This window comes from Paroedura picta, chromosome 12, assembly GCF_049243985.1.
Source record: "Paroedura picta isolate Pp20150507F chromosome 12, Ppicta_v3.0, whole genome shotgun sequence".
Classification (NCBI taxonomy): Eukaryota; Metazoa; Chordata; class Lepidosauria; order Squamata; family Gekkonidae; genus Paroedura; species Paroedura picta.
This window is the reverse complement of record NC_135380.1, coordinates 50296782-50317715: the sequence shown is the minus strand read 5'-3', so window position 1 is coordinate 50317715 and position 20934 is coordinate 50296782. Positions and strand designations below refer to the sequence as shown.

The 20934-nt window shown below is 45.5% G+C and overlaps 2 protein-coding genes across 11 annotated transcripts in view; both read left to right on the top strand.

The window, feature by feature from the left end:
- Nucleotides 1-10267, top strand: part of GLE1 (GLE1 RNA export mediator) — a 36446-nt gene extending 26179 nt beyond the window's left edge. For both annotated transcript variants that reach the window (XM_077306470.1, XM_077306471.1), the window contains exons 12-16: nt 1118-1247; nt 2912-3016; nt 3759-3841; nt 7335-7398; nt 8913-10267. In XM_077306470.1, coding sequence (XP_077162585.1) covers nt 1118-1247; nt 2912-3016; nt 3759-3841; nt 7335-7398; nt 8913-8981 — 451 coding nt within the window. In that variant the 3' untranslated portion in view covers nt 8982-10267. The remainder of the gene's footprint in view (nt 1-1117; nt 1248-2911; nt 3017-3758; nt 3842-7334; nt 7399-8912) is intronic.
- A 2760-nt stretch (nt 10268-13027) lies between these two features.
- Nucleotides 13028-20934, top strand: part of SPTAN1 (spectrin alpha, non-erythrocytic 1) — an 86373-nt gene continuing 78466 nt past the window's right edge. For 4 of the 9 annotated variants that reach the window (XM_077306466.1, XM_077306468.1, XM_077306462.1 and 1 more), the window contains exons 1-2: nt 13134-13202; nt 17599-17649. In XM_077306466.1, the coding sequence (XP_077162581.1) occupies nt 17617-17649 (33 nt within the window). In that variant the 5' untranslated portion in view covers nt 13134-13202; nt 17599-17616. Of the gene's footprint in view, nt 13203-17598; nt 17650-20934 lie in introns of all 9 variants that reach the window. The other 5 variants (XM_077306464.1, XM_077306461.1, XM_077306469.1 and 2 more) reach the window with 3 other exon arrangements.

Here is a 20934-nt window from a genome sequence, read left to right as displayed (position 1 = left end):
TATTCTCCCTTCTTACTCATGCCTTCTAACCCCAGTGGATTGGCCCTCCATAATCAAACGCAGCCTATTAACTATGTACAGTGCCCCATCAGGAACTCCATTGTATAACCAGGACAACCATCAAGAGTTGTTGAGGGACATTCAGCTTAGCAAGACGAGTTGCAGGAGCTGCCCCTGGAGCAAACCACTGAAAAATGAGAGACCAGCCATGAAGAAAACTTCTGCCCCTTTTGCTGTGTGCTCTGTATATCTGTGTCATAAATCAGTTGAAGCAAAGTTGTTAACCACAAAGTTGCTGTTTTGCTAATCAGTTGGGCAGGTCAAAGTTTGAAAGGATTTCAGCAATAAAGCAAGAAAATCAGCTTGTATTTTGATCCCATGTTGCAGCCAGCTTGGCTTCCAGGGTGGCTAGCAACACTGAGAATACAATACAAAATGTATACAAAACTACCAAAAAATGCTTAGAATACAAAACAGATACAGTGTCATGTCAAAATAACTGAGTAAACTTTGAAACAACAGCCAGGAGACGCAGAATATAGATTAAAACAAAGAAGTGGTGACAAATTTAAGCCCCAATGCCAATGGAAAGATTTGGCTTTCACTTTCTGGAGTCAGCAGAGTGTTCTCCAGGGTAGACAATGAGTTGATCTCGCTAAGATTCTTACTCTTGTAGTGGACAACTGAGCCGAGGTGGGTGTTCACGTTGAGAAGATTCCAACTCAAGTTGGTCAGCCCGATCTCTAAGCTTGAATTCTGGGAGGCAAGTTGATGGAGTCTGAGAGAACAATAAAATCAAAAAGCACTTGAAATCTCGATTTCCAAACTAGGCATGCAGCACTAGAGCCTACTTGGAAAGTAAGCACTGATCCAAGGGCACTAACAAACTTGATTGGTTATATCTGATATTTGTATTCTGGTGTTTCTGTTTGTATGCTCATCAATCCACGCCGCATCTGTAGAAAAGGGACATTTGAGGATCATGCACTTCAGTTGCTAGCAATAGAGACTGTCAGGTTATTGTACCAAAGATGGCTAGTGGAGACCTGTCCTTGGGCTTTCCTCTGCAGTTGATCTGGATGTGCTGCTAACCAAATGTCTCTCTTCTGGTATGCAGGATGCTGGGTTACCAAGTTAAAGATTCAAAAGTAGAGCCACAGGATAACTTCCTGAAGCGAATGTCTGGCATGATCCGCCTGTATGCAGCCATACTTCAGCTTCGGTGGCCTTATGGAAACAGCCAGGGGGTGTGTACAGCTTCTTGCCATAGTCTGCATGGTAGACATTTGCAAAATGACCTGCATTCTCAACTTTGCGATCCCATAATTTTGGGGGAAAGGCTAAGACATGCCTGCATCCTATTTGGGGAAATGGTGTGTGTGTGTGTGTGTGGGGGGGGGGGGCCTTAGGTACTTCTGAAATCCACTTCATCATAGATCAAGCTAAGAACATAAGGATAACCTCATTGGAACCTTCCAGCAGTCTATGTTGTTCCTGTCTCACACAGTGGTCAGGGCAATAGAGGCCAAGGCCTTCCCCTGAAGTTGCGTCCTGGTGCTGGTGTGTGAGAAACTTCTATTTCTAAATAAGTAGCCTCATAGAATGAAAACTTCTTTATTTCAAAAAGATGAAAGCAGAAGCAGTGTCAGGACTGAAGTACAAAGCTTAACACAGGCAATATAGGGGTTCACTTTCTCCTCCCCTAGGAATTCTAACGAGGCACAGTTCAAAGGAGTAAAAACTGGCAGTCTTCAAGCAAAGGTTGGATACACACTTTTCTTGGATGCTTTAGGATGCTTTGGGCTGATCCTGCCTTGAGCAGGGGGTTGGACTAGATGGCCTGTATGGCCCCTTCCAACTCTATGATTCTATGAAACATTTGAGATAACCATTTGGCCATCCAAACAACAGGTCTGGGAACTAGGGGATACTGACAAAAGGGAGGGGGCAGAATGTGGAGGCAGGATGGGGAGTCATAAAACATTGTAGCAGGAAACGACCTTGGGTGTCAAACCAAAGCATCTGTGTTTCATCAGGGCAAGACAAGTCAAAGCAACACCTTAGCAGGCAACAGAATCAAATCATGGAAACAGAATAAAATCATGGTAGAACACCTGGGGATTCTCACAGGCTGCCTCTGAATGGCCCATTAGGCACGGCCATGAGGCCCGCACTCGCGGCAGCAGCGCTTCGGCTAAAATCACCAAGAATGCCCCGGGCTCCGGAAGACCTACATTAAGCGAAGGCGGGATCTTCCGGAGCTTCCGGGTAAGCCAGGGCTGCGGCGGCCCGGCGCTGTACATAATTGGCAGCGGTGGAACACTGATCACCCCCGCGGGTTCCATGGCGGCATGGAGCTGGCAGGGGTGCCCCTCTGCCCCCCGGCCCCTCCCCACCTCCCCCGCCTGCGCCGCTGCACTTACCTCGGCCGGGCCTCCTATCCCTGACGTAAAGCGCATGCGCTTTACCCCAGAACAACCCAGCATGTCCCGCTCCCGTGCGTTCATGGGAATCAGCGAGGCATTGTGCCCCACTGCAACAACACTGGCTCAAAGCGGCTTACAGTCGCCTTCCCATTCCTCTCCCCACAACAGACACCCTGTGGGGTGGGTGAGGCTGAGAGAGCCCTGATATCACTGCTCAGTCAGAACAGTTTTATCAGTGCCGTGGGGAGCCCAAGGTCACCCAGCTGGCTGCATGTGGGGGAGTGCAGAATCGAACCTGGCATGCCAGATTAGAAGTCTGCACTCCTAACCACTACACCAAACTGGCTCTCTGCCAGCAGAAAGGCGATTGGTTGTCTTTACTTTGGAGGAGGAGGAGCAGATACAGTGTAAAGACTGCAGTGGTTTGTAGGCTCCTACTTCTAAGACAAATGGTTGGGTTTCTAGTGATGCGTCTTGTTCTTCAGAGTCACCCTCATGGACTGAACCATGCCTGGTGCTGGCTGGCACAATTGCTGAACATGGAGCCGCTGGCAGATGTGACAGCCACGATTCTGTTTGACTTCTTGGAGGTAAATTCCAATCACCCACTCGTCAGCTTCCTTTTAAAAGGGGAATGTTAACTATGAATATCTGGGAGCCCTTTGAATCCAGTTACTATTCCCTTTCATGCTTGTTTACCATTTCTGCCCTCTGGGGTGGTGAAATTCCCATGTTGTGTACTTTGTCAAAGCAGGCTGATGAGGTTCTTTCAGCATGTGTGTGTGATTCTTCTGGTTACCTAAGAAGAAAAACACGCAAGCAGTTGGCCTGTTAGGCAACATGAAGCATTTGCCTTGAGGTAGATCAATCTTGCGGTGTTGATTTGTGAGGCCTTCTAGTGGCCTGAACAAGATCTCTGCGTGCAAATGCTGGTTTTGCCCCATGAGACCATCTTGACCTGCCCTGTAAGACTGTTACTTTTTTTGTGTGCATCCTCTTCCCAGTCTGCATGTCCCATATCCCATAACTGCCACCCATTTTTACCAGCAGAATCCCATTCGTGGCCATATACGCATAAGCAGCCACAGCCTGCTTCTAGCCATGAGTGTGCCTGCAGTACCCAAGGGAACAGAAGCACGAACCCAAATACAAAGAGATAACCACTAAAAGCAACATCTGCATTTGCAAATGTGATATTCTGGGAAATCCTTGCGACTGTGTCTGTCGTCCTCCTAGTTTCTGACAAAGTGTGCATACACATGAAAGCTTACACCCTGAATGACACGTGTTTCGAGTTTGTTTGTTTTTTTGTTTTGTTTTTTTGCTATGCAGGTCTGTGGGAATGCTCTCATGAAGCAGTACCAGATGCAGTTTTGGAAGATGATGCTTCTTATCAGAGAAGAGTATTTCCCAAGGTACAAGGCAATGAGTTGCTGATAATGCCAGGAGCCTTCTGCTTGTGGGACTGGGACAGGGAGCACTTCCTCCTTTTCAGATCTGGAGGGACATTCTCTCACCACATGTGCCTGTGGTGTTGAAGGAAGGTCATGCTTGGGGACTGCAACAGATAGGCCACGTTTGTGTCTTGAAGATTTCTGAAGAATCTTCCAAGTTGGACTGGGATAGTTTATCCTCCTGCTCAGATCCTACTTGCCTCCCAAAGTAAGCCGCAGTGTCATGAAACGTCAGTCTATGAGGCTTCCAGAGGGCACGGTATGCAAAGGGAAATAAGACTGGAATGGGGGTGGTGCCAGCTGTTCCGCAACCACCGGCTCTCTAGCTGGTAAGAGATGGGCCCTGTGCTGCCACAAATGGTACCAGCAGCTGTAGTTCTCCGCTTCTGTTCTAAAAGTGCCAGGATAATCCATGTTGTTTCCTGTAAATAGCTAGATTGGGTGACCCGACTGGGCACATTCATATATGTGTTTTATTTCTTCACGCCACAGGGAGGGGAAAAGATACTGAAGGCCTCGTATAATTCTACTTGGCCTTCTTCTGCCCTCTGAGAGAGTGAAACATTAGATTTTCTTCAACTGATAGCTGCAGTGAGGATAAGGATGCTGAGTTCTACAGAATTACGGAAATTGAACGGTGCTCATCGGTCCCGCCTTTCCTTTACTGCTCAAAGGAAAATGATTTGGTGGGTCTCCCTAGGTGGGGCTGGGCCAGAGGCATTCTTTGCCTGAGGGGGGGGGTTCTTTTTTAGAGATTTGTGTGGTCAAAGGAAGCTCAACAAGGCAAAGCACTGTGGTAAATATATTTTAACTGCAGAAAAGAAAACAAACTGCAACATACATGAAGGTTTCTCGTGTCCCTTCAGTACCTGGACATATCTTACAGTGACAGTAGCTCCTAGCAGCTCTAGGTCTCCAGTAAAGACCAATTGTTATGTACCTCCTTTTGTAGTTGGCTTAGGTACAACCTCCTGGTCTACGTATCACCTGGCAGGTATGCCGAGTCAGGTACTATTGCTTACACTTGTCACTTTCTTATTAGGACAGCTGAAGTCATAAGAATGTAAGAAGAGACCTGCTGGATCAGACCTGTGGTCCATCTAGTCCAGCATCCTGTCTCATGCAGTGACCAGTTAATTCCTCTGGAAGGCCAGCAGCAGGGCACAGAGGCTGAGGCCTTCATCAGAACATAAGGAGAGTCCTGCTGGATCAGGGGTCCCTCTAGTCCAGCCTCCTGTCTTACACAGTGGTCAACCAGTTCCTCTGGAATATCTGCAACAGGCTGAGGCATTCCCCTGATGTTGCCTCCGGGCTCTGGGCTTCAGAGGATTAGGATTCATTTCAGCCACCGTGGCTGGTAGCCATTGATAGGCTTATCCTCCATGAATCTCTCTGATCTCCTTTTAAAGATATTCACTCCTGTGACCATCATTGTACCCTCTGGCAATGAATTCCACATTTTATTTAATCTATATGTTAAGTAATTTTTATTTTTCTCTCTCCTGAACCTACTACCCATCAACTTCATTGGATGTTCTCGAATTCTAGTATTTTGAGAGAGAAATTTCTTTGACAGCTCTCTCCACCCTATGTATAACTTTATAAACCTCTGTCACGTCTCCTGCCCTTAGACATCTCTTTTTAAAACGGAAAACGTCCTGAATCTTTGGCCATTCCTCTTAGGGAAGGTGTTCCACCCCCTAATCATCTTGGCCACCCTCCTTAGTACTTTTCCCAGTTCGGCAGTGTGGTTTTGAGTCCAGGAGGAATTGACTCTGTAGCTGTGGATTCTGCCAGTCTGCTGGAATTCAGAGAAGGTTCCCTGACAGCGCCATTCCTTACTCCTCCCTGAGGAGTTCTTCTACGATGGCACTAGAGTTGCCTTTTTTGAATTTTAGCTTGGAATTTTCGCTTAATTGGAATCTGTATCCTCTCCTATACTCTTAAATCTTAGAAAGCAATCAGCCTATTTATTAATTTGATTTATGCCCCGGTTTTTACCCAAAGTGGCTCTCCTCCATTTTCTCCTCACAACAATCCTGAGAGGTAGGCTCTGCTGAGAGAGGGTGACTAGTGTTACAGTTAGTTTTATTATGATCCATTAAAACATCTTAAAACATAACAACACAAAATAGAATAATAATAAGGTAGATAAACATAGCTGTCCAGTTCACTTGAAACAGGCCATTCTATCACGAATTTTGATTGCTGCTGTGCAGAACTTGGCAACTCTATAGGTTGTACCATTATATCTGTAAGCAGCAGAGAAATGTAAAATTCTCCTGAACGTCCTGGGAATCTGCCTAATAGTGGAAGAATTAGACTAATTCAAATGTCATTATAAAATTGACATTGAAGGAGAACATGTTCCATGGTTTCTACATGTCCAAAGCCACAGGTACATTTCCTTTAGATATAGGGTATTTTCCTATATCTTCCTTCTAATACAGCCAAAAGGAAGGCATCACAGCGTGCCAAAGTGAAGGCCTTCCTATGACTAGGTACTTCAAGCTTGGCCAAATATGTCATAGGGAAAGATGAATATCTATTGGGTTCACTGATAATGAAAGATGGGATATTAGCTAGGTCCTATTGGCGTTCTATGTCAGTCAATCTCTGCTTAACAACTTCTTTGGCCTGATCATATCCCATACTCAGTAGGAACTCAGAAAAGAACCCCAAGAGTGTAATTTTAGCTCTGACGTTTCGTTGCCATGAAGATTGGTAACCATCCTCAGGGTGACTACTAGTTCAAGGTAACCCAGTTAGCTTCTATGGCAAATTGGGAGTTGGAAGCTGGGTCTCCCAGGCCCTAATCCCATATTCTATCCCAGGGTTACCTCATGTGGTACTTGCTGCCATCCTTTCTGGCGCCTGCTGGAGAGGAAGTGGATGAGGCTGGGTAGCACTTCTGCCCAGCATGACTTCTGTTTGACAGTTGGAAATTTGGTCCCTGTATATTTTGGCCAGCACAAGAATGCACACTGTGTGGCTGAACCAAAGGCGATACCAGAATTCCAAATGTGGCCATTGGAGGACCACTGCTGTAGCCATGCCACCAGGCATTTGGGAACAGCCTATATACTGTCTCCCCCACCCCCAACTTCTCATGTCTACATTCAGCATCCCTTCCCTTGTAGGGTTTGTTCTCAAGATCCCTCAGCATCCTCATTTCCATATTTTGAATCCTTTCCAACTTGTCCACAGCATTCTTTGTAGTGCCTAGAACTGGGCTGTGGACCTTGAGAACTTAAACCAGGTATTTGAGTGGATCGGTGCAGCTGTTTACTAAATGCTGGTTCTGCTAATACACCCTGAAATAGCCTGGGCCTTTTCTGCTGCAGCATCTCCTTGCTGGCTTCAGTATTGTTCAAGCTGTCTGGTGTGGCACTTTTAAATACTTGCTGGCAAACGTGGTGGTTGGCTGCAAGCCCATGTCTCTCATTCTCTGCAGAATTGAAGCAATTACCAGTGCTGGAGAAATGGGATCCTTAATGAGATTCAAGCAGTTCTTGGAGGTAAGGTGTCCCCCCCCAACACACACATACTCCCTTCTCTTTAAGGTGGTGTTTTCTGTGCACTGCTTTGCACGTAGTTAAGTGGTAGGTATTTTCAGGGTCAGCTACTGCAGAGTCTGTTCCCTTGCAAAAAGAGGGGGTTTTTTGCCCATTTTTAACCTTTTCACAAAATTTTATTTGTTGTTTTTATATACTACCCTCCCCTGAGGCTCAGGGCGGTTTACATAAAACATAGAAAACAATACAAGGAACTTAGTTTTTCCATAACGTAGATAACCACAACAGTAATATTAACATTAATAACTGTATAACAGAGGTAACTGTAACAGGTCCAGGGGCAGAATGCATGAAAGGATTTCTGGGAGGGAGGGAGCAGGGACCCTGCGGATGCTGCTAGTTTTGCTCGGTCTCAACCAAATGCCTGGCAGAAGAGCTCCCTTTTGCAGGCCCTGCGGAACTGTTTTAGGGCCCTGATCTCTTCCAGGAGCTCATTCCACCAGGTGGGGGCCAGGACAGAGAAGGCTCTGGCCCTGGTTGAGGCCAGGCAGGCCCACAATGCAGCAGCAGGTACCCAGCACCAGTCTGTAAAACAGATCTTCTAAAAGCAACCTACATTATTCACTAGGATCATCCAACCCCCAAACCTCTTCTGCCCAGCCAGCTGCAAAAACTTGTCCATCTGTGTGGTGCTACAGTTATGGCTGGGGTCCTCAGGATGGTGTCTGTAGGTGCCATGGTGTCCGCCCACACCTTTCCAGGCACCTGCCAAGTGTTTTTAGCAAATGTGCCAGGTCTGGTGGGACTTCTGCCCAGCAAGGCTTCTGATTGGCCTCTGGAGATTGGATTGGCTATGTCAGTTTTTAAAAATACTGCCTTGGCAGCAGTTATCACCACAGTACAACAATCTTCAACATATGAATGTTGAAGCTGAGATGGCCATTTTGTGGCTGGCTCCGCTTCCTGTGGCAGCCATTTTGTGGCTGCCCACCACGCTGAGTCAAATTTCCAGAGGTGTCTGTGGACTCAAAAAAGGAGGGGGGGGGGCAATGCCCTGTGGTTTCTTGTCAGCCCTACCAAACCGGGGATGTGTAGTTCCAAGCTATCATGTCATAATTAAAGAAGAAATGTCTCCTAGCCTTTGTGTGCCCCTTGAGAAAATGTTCCAAGCTAACTCTAGCATCAAGTCGTCCTCACCAGCCATTAGCATTCCAGTCCTGTTATGCAAAAGCCTTTTCTTTTGATGCCTCATCGCAGCACCTGCATTTACTGTATCATTTGGCTTTTCCGCTGTCAGTTCAAATTAATCCTAGATGGCTTGGCACTTGTCAGAGAATCTGGTCGACAGTATTACATGCTGCAACTTGTGGAGTGGTGGAGCAATGCGGCAAAAAACCCTGCCCCGGCTTGTATGCATTGCTTGCCTCTTCATAAATCACGGTGACTTCTATAATGAGTGTTCTCTTCCAGCTAGCTGAGTTTCCAGTTTTTAAACAGCCTTTTCCTCTCCCTCCCAGAAATGTTTACAGCGGAAGGAAATTCCTCTACCGAAGGGGTTTTTGCCGCCATCTTTCTGGAAGTTATGACTTGGCTTCTCCTCATCCCATCTTCGACTAGAAGTTCAAAGAATGGTCTTCCAGAGACTTGTTTTTCATTGAGGACATACAATCAGCTGGGAAGCTTTTTGCCCATCTCCAGATGTTTTCTGCCCTGCAAGGATTCCAACCTTAGTAACAATTCCATAAATTATTTTGTATCTATTTAATTCTATTTAATTCTCTCAGCTCTCCATAACGTGATATTGATAGGACATGATACTAGTAATTATTGCCAGCTCGTACGCACACATACACACCCACAATCAGTGGAATGCCTTTCACTACCCCAGAGGACTCCACAGAGCTTGTGAAATTGCACAAGCTTCGTATTAGGGTTGTGTGCTTCAGCATGGTTTGGCTGCCTCAGCAATCACCGAAGCTGGGGGCGTCGAGCACCGCAGAGAGTAGGGGTTGCACTGGTGCGCCATAGTGCTGACCTGCGCACTGTTTTGGTGATCGCCAAGGCAGCCGAACTGCACCAAAGTGCACAACCCTACTTAGTATTTACACTGAGATCAGAACTTAAAAGTCTAGTTCCATAATATTGTTCATGCAATCAGGTAGCATTTTTAATGGCTTATTTGTTCTGAGGAAGCTGTCACAATCCATTCTAAGTCCAGGCAGCAGGAGGGGTTAGTTCATGGGAGTATTTCTAAGAAGGATAATCATTGATTTATGCTTTTAAAAAAGCACCCCTTGTTAAAATGACATGGTATTTCCCTAAATGAAACTACATTCTATATTCTGGGGATTTATTTGGTTGTGCCATTTTTCTACTTAGTTGGTATATGGGGTGGCCAATCTGTGGCTCTCCAAATGTCCAGGGACTACAATTCCTACGAGATCCCGCCAGCAAGGGTTCATGGGAATTGTAGATCACGAATATCTGGAGAGCCACAGTTTGCCCACCCTGGAGAAGCTGCTGCATTTTGCTTCAGGTTTTTACTGCAAACAGAAGAGGAAATTGTCTTCCTTTTCCTGTATTTCAAATCTAGGCAACATCAGGGGACTAAATGGCTGAGGGTGCATGTATGAAATAATTCACTGTCCAGTCAAGGATGCCCCATGGAGTGGATGCCACGGGACAGACTGTTGCCGCCTGGAAGGGAAAGGGTGGCTGCTTTCTCCCTCACGGTACTTGTAGCTCTTTGTGGGTAGTCTTGAGCAGGAAACACTGAATTAAGTTTTTGTATTGGTCTGCTACATTCATGGGTATTGTGAAAATACTTGGCTGAGGAAAGCTGTTTTTAAGATACATTAAAATGTGAGCTTTATTTTGTGTGAAGAAGTGCTTCCTTTTATCTTTCCTGAATTTGCCAGTTCAGACCTTCGGAGCTGAGCCTGTTTTAAAGAAAAAGACACAAACCTACCCTGGTGAATGGAGTTGGAAAGGTCATTTGAGGGAGTCACTTGCCAGTCACGCTGTGTCCAAATCCCTTGTGATGCTCTGAAGCTATATAAATAATAGTCTGTTCAGTCCTTATAATTTTCCTGGGATGCTCTGTTTGTGGGCTTCTCATGGAATCTTCTGACTGGCCATAGTCGACCTATACTGATCTCTGGTCAGAGCCAGCTCAGCTCATTCTCAGTCTCCCAATACTTGATGGTGGAAAAATTAGAGAAGAGAAGTACATCCTTCTCTTATTTTGGCCAGCTGGCAGTTCTGTTTTATGCATGCCTGTTACCTGGATTATTTCAGCCCAATTCTAAAGCAAATGAACTTATATCTATTTGGCTTCAGGTGTGCATAACTGCCTAGAGTTCCAGCCTCAATTACCCATGAAATATTTGAAGATCACTGCTCAACAGTATTAAAACAGTGCTGCAGAGTTCTGTGTTGACTTCGTGCCAAGCACAATGCAGCTTGGGGGATATTTTCATGCAGGTCCTGTCCTGGTTTGAATGTTCTGAGTCATGCTCTTCCCAGAGAATTCAGGTCCTGTTGCAGTCTCCCTGATAATACTGCAGTGCGAGTCACAGGATTCCTCACTTTAAATTTTTTTTCATATCTGGAAAAAACCAAAATAACCCAGAGTGCTTTTGGTAATAGTGCCTGAATTTTGCACCTCTTGGGTACATATGCCATCACTGGGGGCAATGAGGTAAGGGGAAGATTTAAAGGTTGGCCAGGATTTTATTTTGTATATGTTTCAATTCGTACCTTACTATTACAATACCCCTTTGGAATGAATTAAAAGTGCTTTTTGTTCAGCTCATAGGACTAGTTATGGCCTTACCTATACTTGGGAGTAAACCACATTAAGTGTAATGGGATTTGTTTTAAGTCAACTCCTCTCATAGCAGCCGTTTGCAGTCCTGTCAATGTTTTCTCAAGAGCAAGTCTCACCAATATCAGTCAGACTTAATTCTGAATAAGTATGTAGCCGCTCAGGCTATAAATAACTAGCAGACTCTGCCTTGGCTGATTAGCTTTGTATGAATAAGAGGATTTTTAAATAAACACTGTTTTCTGTACTGTTTCTAACCATTAGGTAGGAGTCGGAATATCTCCTAACCTCCTGTGCTAATCAAGCCTGTGCATTTTGGGGTGAGTGGTGGTGGAACATATGTGTGGATGAAAAGTTAAAACTCCACATTTAAAGCAGCGTTGAGGCTAAAAGCTGAAGCAGCAAAGCCGCTGGAACAATAAAATCCTACTGCCAGCCCATGTAGCTTGTCACTGTCTCCGTAATTGAATAGATTCAAGTGGGTAGCTTTGTTGATCTGAATTGAATTTTTTTTTTATGCAGCCTCAAAATGCTCTGAAAGAGAATCACCTTGAGTGCTGCTTAAACACACAAGTAGTGGGAGCAGGAACATGCATTGGAGAAAGTTATTTTGGGCACCATTGCGAAGACAGTTCTGTATCGCAGGGGTCCTCAATTTAGTGCCGTGATGCTGGATTCCTCGAGCCTCCAAGTGCTCCTGGAAAGTTGGTGTGCCCAAAGGCTTGCCCAGCAAGGCTGCTGATGTTACTTTGGCAATGGCTGCCAACAGATCTTCACTGTGCACTTGAAGGTAAGCTGTGGCAGCCATTTTGTGACTGACTCCGCCTACTGCAGACTCGTAGAGGAAGCCAGGCTCTAGGTGGGGCCTGGAGATCCCTGGAATTACAGGTCATCTCCAGACCAAAGAGACCTGTTCTCCTGGAGGAAAGGACTGCTTGGGAGGGGGGCCTCCATGGCATTATCCTCCACTGAGGTCCCTCCCTGCCCCAAATCCTGCCCACTTCTGGCTCCCTCCCCCCAAAAAGAGTCTCCAAGAATTTCCCAACCCTGCTGCAGCACCATTGTGTAACTATTCCCCATCCATATTCCAAAATTGCCTGCAGTACAGTCAAAGGTGAGGGTGCCAGGGGCAGATGGATTCTTATTTTATTAGGGGGTAAGTTACATCAGGAAGGATGTGCGTCTGGGAGGGACAGCCAAGCATCACCTGACCCTCAGTGCCGAGGGGAAAGGGAGGGCCCTGGATTCAGATCTCCCCCTTGGCAGGCGCTTGGCAGGCCAGCTTGCCTCCCCCAGAGATGGTGTGGCAGGGAGGGCAGCAGAGAGAACCACGCCCTTGCCCTCAGCCGCTGGCCCCCAGGGCAGCTTTATCAGTGTTAGATTCAAGTTGGTGGCCCTGTTGGTCTGAAGTTGCACAACAAAAATAGCACTTTTAAGCTCAACCAAGATTTATTCAAGGCCGGAGCTTTCAAGGGTATGCACAGAGTGCATGCACTCACAAGCTCATACCTTGAATAAAACTTTGTTGGTCTTAAAGGTGCTATTGGGGTCTATTTTTTTTATCAGGCCCGCTTGTTGGACTGGCCTCTTTGAGGCACCAGGAGAAAAGGGTGGCGAAGGAATTAGCACCTGGAATCGTGCACGCGCACCCCTGTAGCCTCCGCCGTCCCTCGGCTCCCTCCGGAACCAGTCGGCTCCCCTCGGCTTTTTCCGTCTTCCTTCGGAGGGGGGGCAGCCGCAGCCGCAGGAGCCAATCCAAACGGTCGGGCGAGGCCGCTCTTCCCCTCCCCCGCCCCCTCGTCCCGCTTCGCGTTCTTCCGCTCCCGAGCCTCCGCCGTTGGGCTCTGCAGTGGTGACGTCACCCCTGCCGCCCTTATAAATACGGGGCGTTGGCGCGAGCGCCGGGCAGTCGGTGTCTGAAGGGGAGAGGTGCGGCCGTTTGGTGACTGGGAGCCGAAGGGGGCCCTTCGTGACAGACCCGGTGAGGAGGGCCAGGGGGGCTGGGCGCGAGGATGCGGCCTGACGGGTGGGACGGAGGGAGGGCTCCGTGGTGAGGTGCCCCCCAAAGGGGCTCGGGGGCTGGGGTCCTCTTAGGCCGCGGCGCCGGGGAAGGGGCGCCTGGGTGAGGCGAGCGCGAAGGCGGCGCTTCAGAGCGCCCCCTCGAGGCGCCGGCCAGCAGCGCAGCTCTGGTCCCCGCCCAGGTAGGTGATGGAGAGAGACCTTCCTGGGCTGTCTGCGGCTCCCGATGCGGCGGCGGCGGCGGCGCTCTAGAGGACAAGACGGGGCTCGAGCCGTGGACTGGCCAGGCGGTGGCGTCTCTGCAAGGGGCAGGTGTCTAGGGGTTGCTTTGGCGTAGTCCTCACCATACGCTATCAGTGCTGACCACGGCGATTTAGCGGCCATTGATTGCGCCTGGTGGATCCCTCCTCCCTCCGAAGCGCCATTAGTGAGGCAATCGGAGGATGGGGGAGCGGGAAATGAGGCGTCCTCCTGTCACTTATGGATCCAGTTCGCAGTCCCCTCCGCCCTTCCAGTTGTTATCCGGGGCAGGCAGCGGCCAGACAGCTTCCCTTCCTGTCTCGATCATGCTGAGCTGAGAATGTTTTTGCCAAGGGCTTGGCATATTTTTAAGATGATATGGGTAGTTTTAATGTGCGCATTGTTTTTATGGGGAAACCAATTAGTATGGCTGTTGGAGTAAAGAACATGCAGTGTGGTGTTCTTTGGTGTAATTATGCATCAAATTGGGTTGCATGGCCAGGATCTTACCTGCTAGGGAGGAAGTCCCATTGAACTTGATGAAATGAGTTCCTGATCCATAGGATTGGGACCACAGGCCTGAATGAACACTTGCTTGGGAGTAAGTTCCTTTGAGTAAAATGGGACTTGCTTCTGAGTAATTGTGCCTAGCTTCAAGCTGCCTTTCTGTTTGTTGTTTCCTTTTCTCCAGATGCAAGATCAATGCATGTGGAAATTCAATACATTTGTTTAGATTTACCACTAAATGATAAATAGACTGTGTTGAATTTTTAAAATCACAAGAGGCAGTAGGATTTGTTTTTCCCCCATTGCTGACATTCTCCTTTCCACCATTTTTATGCCCACAATAGCCCTGTGAGGTAGGTTAGGCTGAGAGTGTATGTCCAGCCCAAGGTCATCCAGTAACAGAATGGGGATTCAAACTGATGTCTCCCAGATCCTAACCTGACACTCTTAACTGCTATATAATCTTGGTTCTCACTTAAATCCTGGCCAAATAACAACCTTCATGTATGAATGACAAAATGAGTATGCATCCTGATCATGACTCTGCTTATCCGGAATGATGTTGTGCCAGGCTCAGGACTCCCACTGGGAATCTTTGTAAATACCTGTCTTTATTATCTGTTATTTGTCCTTGCTGCCAAATTTAGAGTGAAGCTACAGTACCTTGTAGCAAGTGTTTTACAAAAGTGTTTAAAAGAAGTGTTCTTTTAAAAATATTATTGAATGCATATAAGTGCCAGGGGAAGATTTGTGGGTAGTTAGCTATTATACTATATTTTCACATTTTTTTTCTATTCAGAAAGAAAGCCTTAACAAACAGTAACTATTGTGCAGCATAATTCGAGATAGCTGCTTGTGTTAGTCTGTGGCAGCAAAATAAAACAGAAGACCTGCAGGCATCTTACGTACGTGGTATCCTGGCTTAGAATAATGATGCATATGATGAAGTGAGCTCTTGACTCCTGAAACCTTGTGTTAGAATAAATCAGATTAGTTTCTGAGGTGCCTGCTTTATTTTGCTGCATGCATTTGAATATGGTGTATTAGTGATTGTGAGTACAGAAGAGGGGGTGGTAGTTATTCTAGAAATAGGTTGTGATGCTGAGTGCCTGCCCTGTTGCTAATGTGGCCACCTGCCATTGATAACACTTGCCAGGCATTCACATACTCACCGGCACACCGCTCCACATTTTCCTTTTCAAAATATAGAAAAGACGTATTTAACAGCAGCATCTCCATTGCAAATCTCAGTTCAATAGGCTTGCCTGCATAAGAGGATGAAGATGGAGGAGACCTGGGCGGGGGTGGATGTCCTGGCATTGCTTTCCTGCTTCTGATGGAGTGGTTGTTCCTTCCGCCCTTGGATGAGATGTTGGAGTCAACATTGTATGTGGGAGGAGGAAGAGAGAAGGGGAGGATCCGCCCTGCATGGCAGCTGCAGGAATTTCATTCAGAGCCTTAGGGAGTGATTTCAGTATGCTTGACAAATACACACTGACAGCCAAGACCTCTACTCCTTCAAGAAAAGGGCCAGGGAAAATGTCAGCCTGAGGCAGGCTGAGTCCATTCCCACCTGACTGGAAAGAGGAAAACAAGACACAGAAGAGCCACTGAGAGCCCGAGTGTAAACTTTCATTCTACAGCAATGGCTTCCCTGAGCATTCATTTTCTCAGCCCACTCTAAGGTCAGGTGATAACAGCATAACAGAGGGACATATGTGAGATTTTGCTGTGGTTTTTTGACAGAAGGGTGCCCCAGCTAAACTAGATTAGCTATGGACAGTAAATCAGGTAACTATCGAATGAGCAGTGTGTAAGCCATTTATCTTGTCTTAGCAAGAAATGTGAGCATGTTGCATTTTTTAAATTTAAAAAAGAGTGCTACCAGTCCCTAAACACAATGGAATCTTTTTCCAGCCATAGGACTTGGCTATGTTTCGACAGGCCTTTTGGCTCAAAATGCCAAGTCATTGCTTCTTTTCAAAACTGCTGTCCCTTTTCCTGGGACGCTGCCTAATCATAAATCATTTTCTTTGCATTGAAAATAGTTATTAAGCCTGTGGTATCTTTCCAATTCTCCATTTATATAAAGGGCATAAAATAGGTTAGTGAAATTTGTCATTATTTTAATCATGTTCATCCTTCTGTTGACAGCAAAAGGCTGTTTGCTTTAACACTTCAATGGCTTAATAGAGTCTGCAGTTGTATTTGATTCATTTTTATGCTTAATAGAATATTTGTCATGTGTGGTAGTAATTATTACATTCTATACTGGTTTTATTATTTCAAGCTGGATATAAATTGATCTGTTTCTAATATGCTCTGGATAGGGGTTTTTTGGGGGATAATCTTTCGGCAATTCAGACAAATAGGAAATAGTGCTGGGAGCATTCTGATCACTTAATATGGGATATGCAGTACATTTTAAAGGTATATTATTCATAGGTGTGGGGCAAAGGATTCTACACTCTTGTTTATTCTGAAATTATTATTTGGGGGAATGTTAAATTCTTTTGTTCTAAATTTTTAGTTAAGGCTAGCAAACGAGTTGTCTTATAAAAATTGCTTTGATTTTATAAACATAGGGGAGAAATTATCAAATGGCTTGTTGGGGGGGGGGGTTGTTTCTGCAGCATTGGCAAGAAGCCACAAATGAATTCAGCTATGGAATGGAGTGAAAGGGAAACTGGGCAGGTGAAATTACAGCAGTGTTTCCCTATTTGTTGCAGTCCAATTGAAAATATATGGGTCTATAAACATGAAAATAATAAAAGTCTGTATTTCAGGATTTCATTTATTGTGTAAAATGGATCATCTTCCAAAAAACTATTGAAACGAAACCTTGTGTTTCTTTGGCCTCTTAGGAGATTGTGTTATGTTGTTCCATTTTTGTGTGCGTTGTTCAGGAGTGGTTTGGTAGTTTTTAAACTGGAACCTTTTCATTCTTCTGACAGTCATAATGCTCTTTTTGCCTTGTCACTAGTATCTGGAACCTGCTCCACCGTATCAGGGTGGAGCAGACTGCAGATGGTGCAAGAGAGATTGCCAAATGCAGTTGGGTCCAGCCTTCTGTTGGTTGGCCAGAGATCAAGCGTCGCGACATACCGACTCTCCATAATGAATAATGTAGATGGTATTAAGCCATGTCACAGCAAATATGGATTTCCTTGAGGAAGGAGGCAAAAGAGAGAGACATGGTGTTCTTTGATACAAAGCACCATGGAGTGTGGCTGTCAGATGTGGTGAATTCTTATGAGGCCTGTATCTGACATCTTCATTATCTTGCTCTCCCAACAACCATCGCTACACAGATATTTTTCTACCTTCTGCTTCATTCTTGATGTGCAGTTACACAAGCAGGCTCTTAGAATGGTGTTTGCATCCCAGACATTAATACACTTTTGAGTTTTGTTCATTGTGAGGCTGCACTTGGAAGAGTAGCTACAGTGAGCTTATTCACATGGTAATTTCTTGTGATGTTTTTAATGATGCTGACTGCTTTCATTTTTGCAAGTTAGTAGGGGGAATATTTGCACATTGTCAAAAGTTGCACTTAAATGAATATGTGCACAGCTCATAAGACATGATTTCAGTGTACTCCTTCATTTTAGAGTCTTCCTTCTTCCATCATGTTGTCATCATTTCGCAAAGTCAGAGTCCAGGTATTTTACAATATGCATGTTACAATACATCCATCCCCTCCCATTTACTCCCCCTCCCCTTCAACAGTGATAAAAATTTGCACTGAATCTCTTTGAAGCTCTCTGTGAGTGTGCTTGTGCGTTACAAAAAAGTAACCCAATATCAGACAAATCATTATGGCTTCCTAATGGGGGAGGGATTCTAAATGTCTTGAATTTCAGATCCTATCCCCTTTACCCAGGCATGGTGTGTGGTAAGTGTGCTTTTCTAACCATTTATTAGGACTTTTTAAGCAGCATGATGTTTTTGTATGAGGTGTTGTGTGGGTTGCCTTTTCAAACTCTGGGCTGATGCAGTCTACTAGCATATTGCAGAGTATTCTGTGCAAGACTCATTTATTTTGATGACCAACTGCTTGAGTGCTTCTGGGACATTTATTACATTGGACTGCAGTTGCTGCAGTGTTGTCTCCACTGTACGGGTGGTTGTGTTTCTTCCTGTTTCTTTCAATTTATTGAAATTAAGTAGGTCACAGAATACAGAATTTATGTTGGGAGAGACTGTAAAACCTCTCTAATCCTTGTATCAAGTAAGCTGCTTTCCAAGTGGAACACAATGATGATAGTGAGATAATGCCAAGATAGGGTTGGGAATTCAGAGATTACTTGCAGTCATTTTTTTCAGGTCATACATTCCAAAATAATTGATTTTTCTCAGAAACTGTCGTGTAAAATGCAGTCCTTGCTAGTCTCTGGATGGACATGATTGGTATGGAATGGAAGAGTGTTAGAAACCTGTACATAATCAAAAGTACTGTCGGATATTTTGCATTAAAGAGTACTAATGTTCCATGAGTTGCAAAGATTCTCTTTGATCCCATCCTGTGCAGAAAAGTGCAGCAAAGTCATTATGCAAGCCCTCAGATGAAGACGGTTGCCATAATCTGGTTGTTGAATTAAGGGTAAACGTTCATGGTGATGGGTCAGCTCCTTTGGTTGTCATACTGTCCTGTGTCCAAAGAACATGAATACTCCTTCCACCTGGGTAAATTTGCATGTTGCATCTCTGATCAGCTACTGTTTAAATTGCCACAAAAATGCAGTGTTTAAAGGTAATGTCTGAAAGGAACAAAGGGGAGTGTTCTTTCTGTTAGCGTCCTGCAGAATGTTTCCAAGACAAGCTGACCTTCCTTCCTGCTGAAGCTATGGTGCATCCAAACAGATGTTCCATGCTTTGCCAAGAGTTTGTTTTTGAGTTCTAGGAAGAACTTCTAAAATGCCATAACCTGAAATTTTGAAAGCCTTCCAGGTAAATCTGGAACTGGACTTAAGGGTTGCTGTGGGTTTGGGATATGCTGCATTAGTTCCATAGACAGATTTTTTTTTCAAAGCCCCGAAAGTCAGTCTTATTTCTCCCTTTTCTACAAACTGAATTTGGACTCAATAATATAGAATCCCCAAATTAATTTTGGACCTTTGAAGACAGTTATATTTTAAATAGCTTACAGCTTTTAGAAAAATCTTGACATGAATTTTTTTCACAGGTTGAGTAGTTCAATAGTCGAATCGGCTGCCTAAGGAGGTGGTGAGTTTCCCTTCGCTGGCGGTCTTCAAGCAGCGGCTGGACAGGGACTTATTCTGGATGCTTTAAGTTGATCCTACATTGAGCAGGGGGTTGGACTAGATGACCTTTAGGACCCTACCAAATCCAGGAGTCTGTGAATCCATAAAGAGAAATATCTGCAGTTCTGGGCTGTTTGGGGATGCAGGATTTGTGCTTCTTCTGGTTTTCTTGTTACAGTGGTACATAGCAGTGCACTTGTCTTCAGTTGGTTTCTTTCACAAGTAGCCAACCCTAGGAATTTTGTGCTACAGTGTGGGCAACCAAATATTAAGCAACAGATTATATTAGGGATGACAATTTTCCCACATGAGGAAGGACAAGTACGTACTCCAGCCTGTGCAGAGAGTATATGAGTGTCAGTTTTGCAGCAGATGTCCAAGTGCTTTCCAGTTTGCATCCATGCCTCAAAACAGATGCTGCTGCTGAATTTTTCACCATTGACAAGTGTACATGTTCCCCCCCCTTCCACATAAATGTGCCACAGTGGTCTGATATGAAAGTGTCTTGACTTTGCATTATAGTGCCATTTTAATTGTCTCATTTGCACCAGTTTTTCCTTTTTGAATCATGTTGCTGACATCCTGACCAGCCATTGCATTGCAGTGTCTAAAATTATGCACCACTTGACGTTCCCAATAGGATGCTGAGCATTCTGTTATTTAGTTATTGCATCACCTGACCATTTAAAAAACTTGCAGCAGAGCCCTTAATCTCTATTTGTCGCCCCCCCACACACACACATCTTGAGATCCTGCTGAAACCACCAATGGAAACTGTAACTTAAAAATGTAAAAACGACCATTTGATTCCTTTTGCTTTTGATCTCCCCTGATGTTACCCATTTCACAGGATTTTAACTTTAATTCTGGAGATTTGTGCTACTTCCAAGGTGACCGTGGCAACATGAGAGATGTGGCTTCTTAATTATCCCCCCCCCCCCCAGCACTTTGGGCTGTCCTCAAAGCTCTGTCTCCTAAGAAAGCAACCTAATTAATTCAGCTTCCCTCCTCAGCCTGGAACTTTCTGTGTAGTGTTTGACCTTATCAGCACAGTGCAGATTGCGACAGGCGGGGCTGGTCTATGCTGCACTGGGCCAAGCAGCCAGCAGTCATGCGTGGAATGCAGTGATGTCTTTGCGCAAGAACAAAGTCTGTTGTTCTGTCCGTTGTTCCGTGTTGAGCTCTGAGCGCCTCTGGATTTAAAATGTTTTACATTTAAACAGCACACGTTCCTTTTGATTACCCATGCGTGTAGTGCGCAGAGGCAGACCTTGCTGCGGACCAAGGATGACCGTGTCTTAGAGGTCTGGCTGTACAGAAGCAAGTTGCCAAATTGCTATCTGCAGTAATGAGGTGGAAACTTTGGATGCACACTGTGTTGCTTTGCTGGCTGTGCTTGCAGCTCCCCAGCCAGCACTGATTGCGTTTTGGCAGAAAGCAGGCTTGCTGATGTCAGCCCCCCCCCCCCTCCGCAGGAAAGAGCAGTCTATTATTGCTGCACCCAGGCACATCCTTTCCGATTGACTTGCTCCATTTACAAAGAGAGCCTTTCATTTCTGTCTGCTCTACTGAAAGGGCAAACTGAGTTGCATGATCAGAATAGCAAGAGGGGGTTGGTTAACTCAGCGAATCCTAAAATATATTTGGACCAAAACTACAGTAAGAAATTCTCAAGTATCTGAA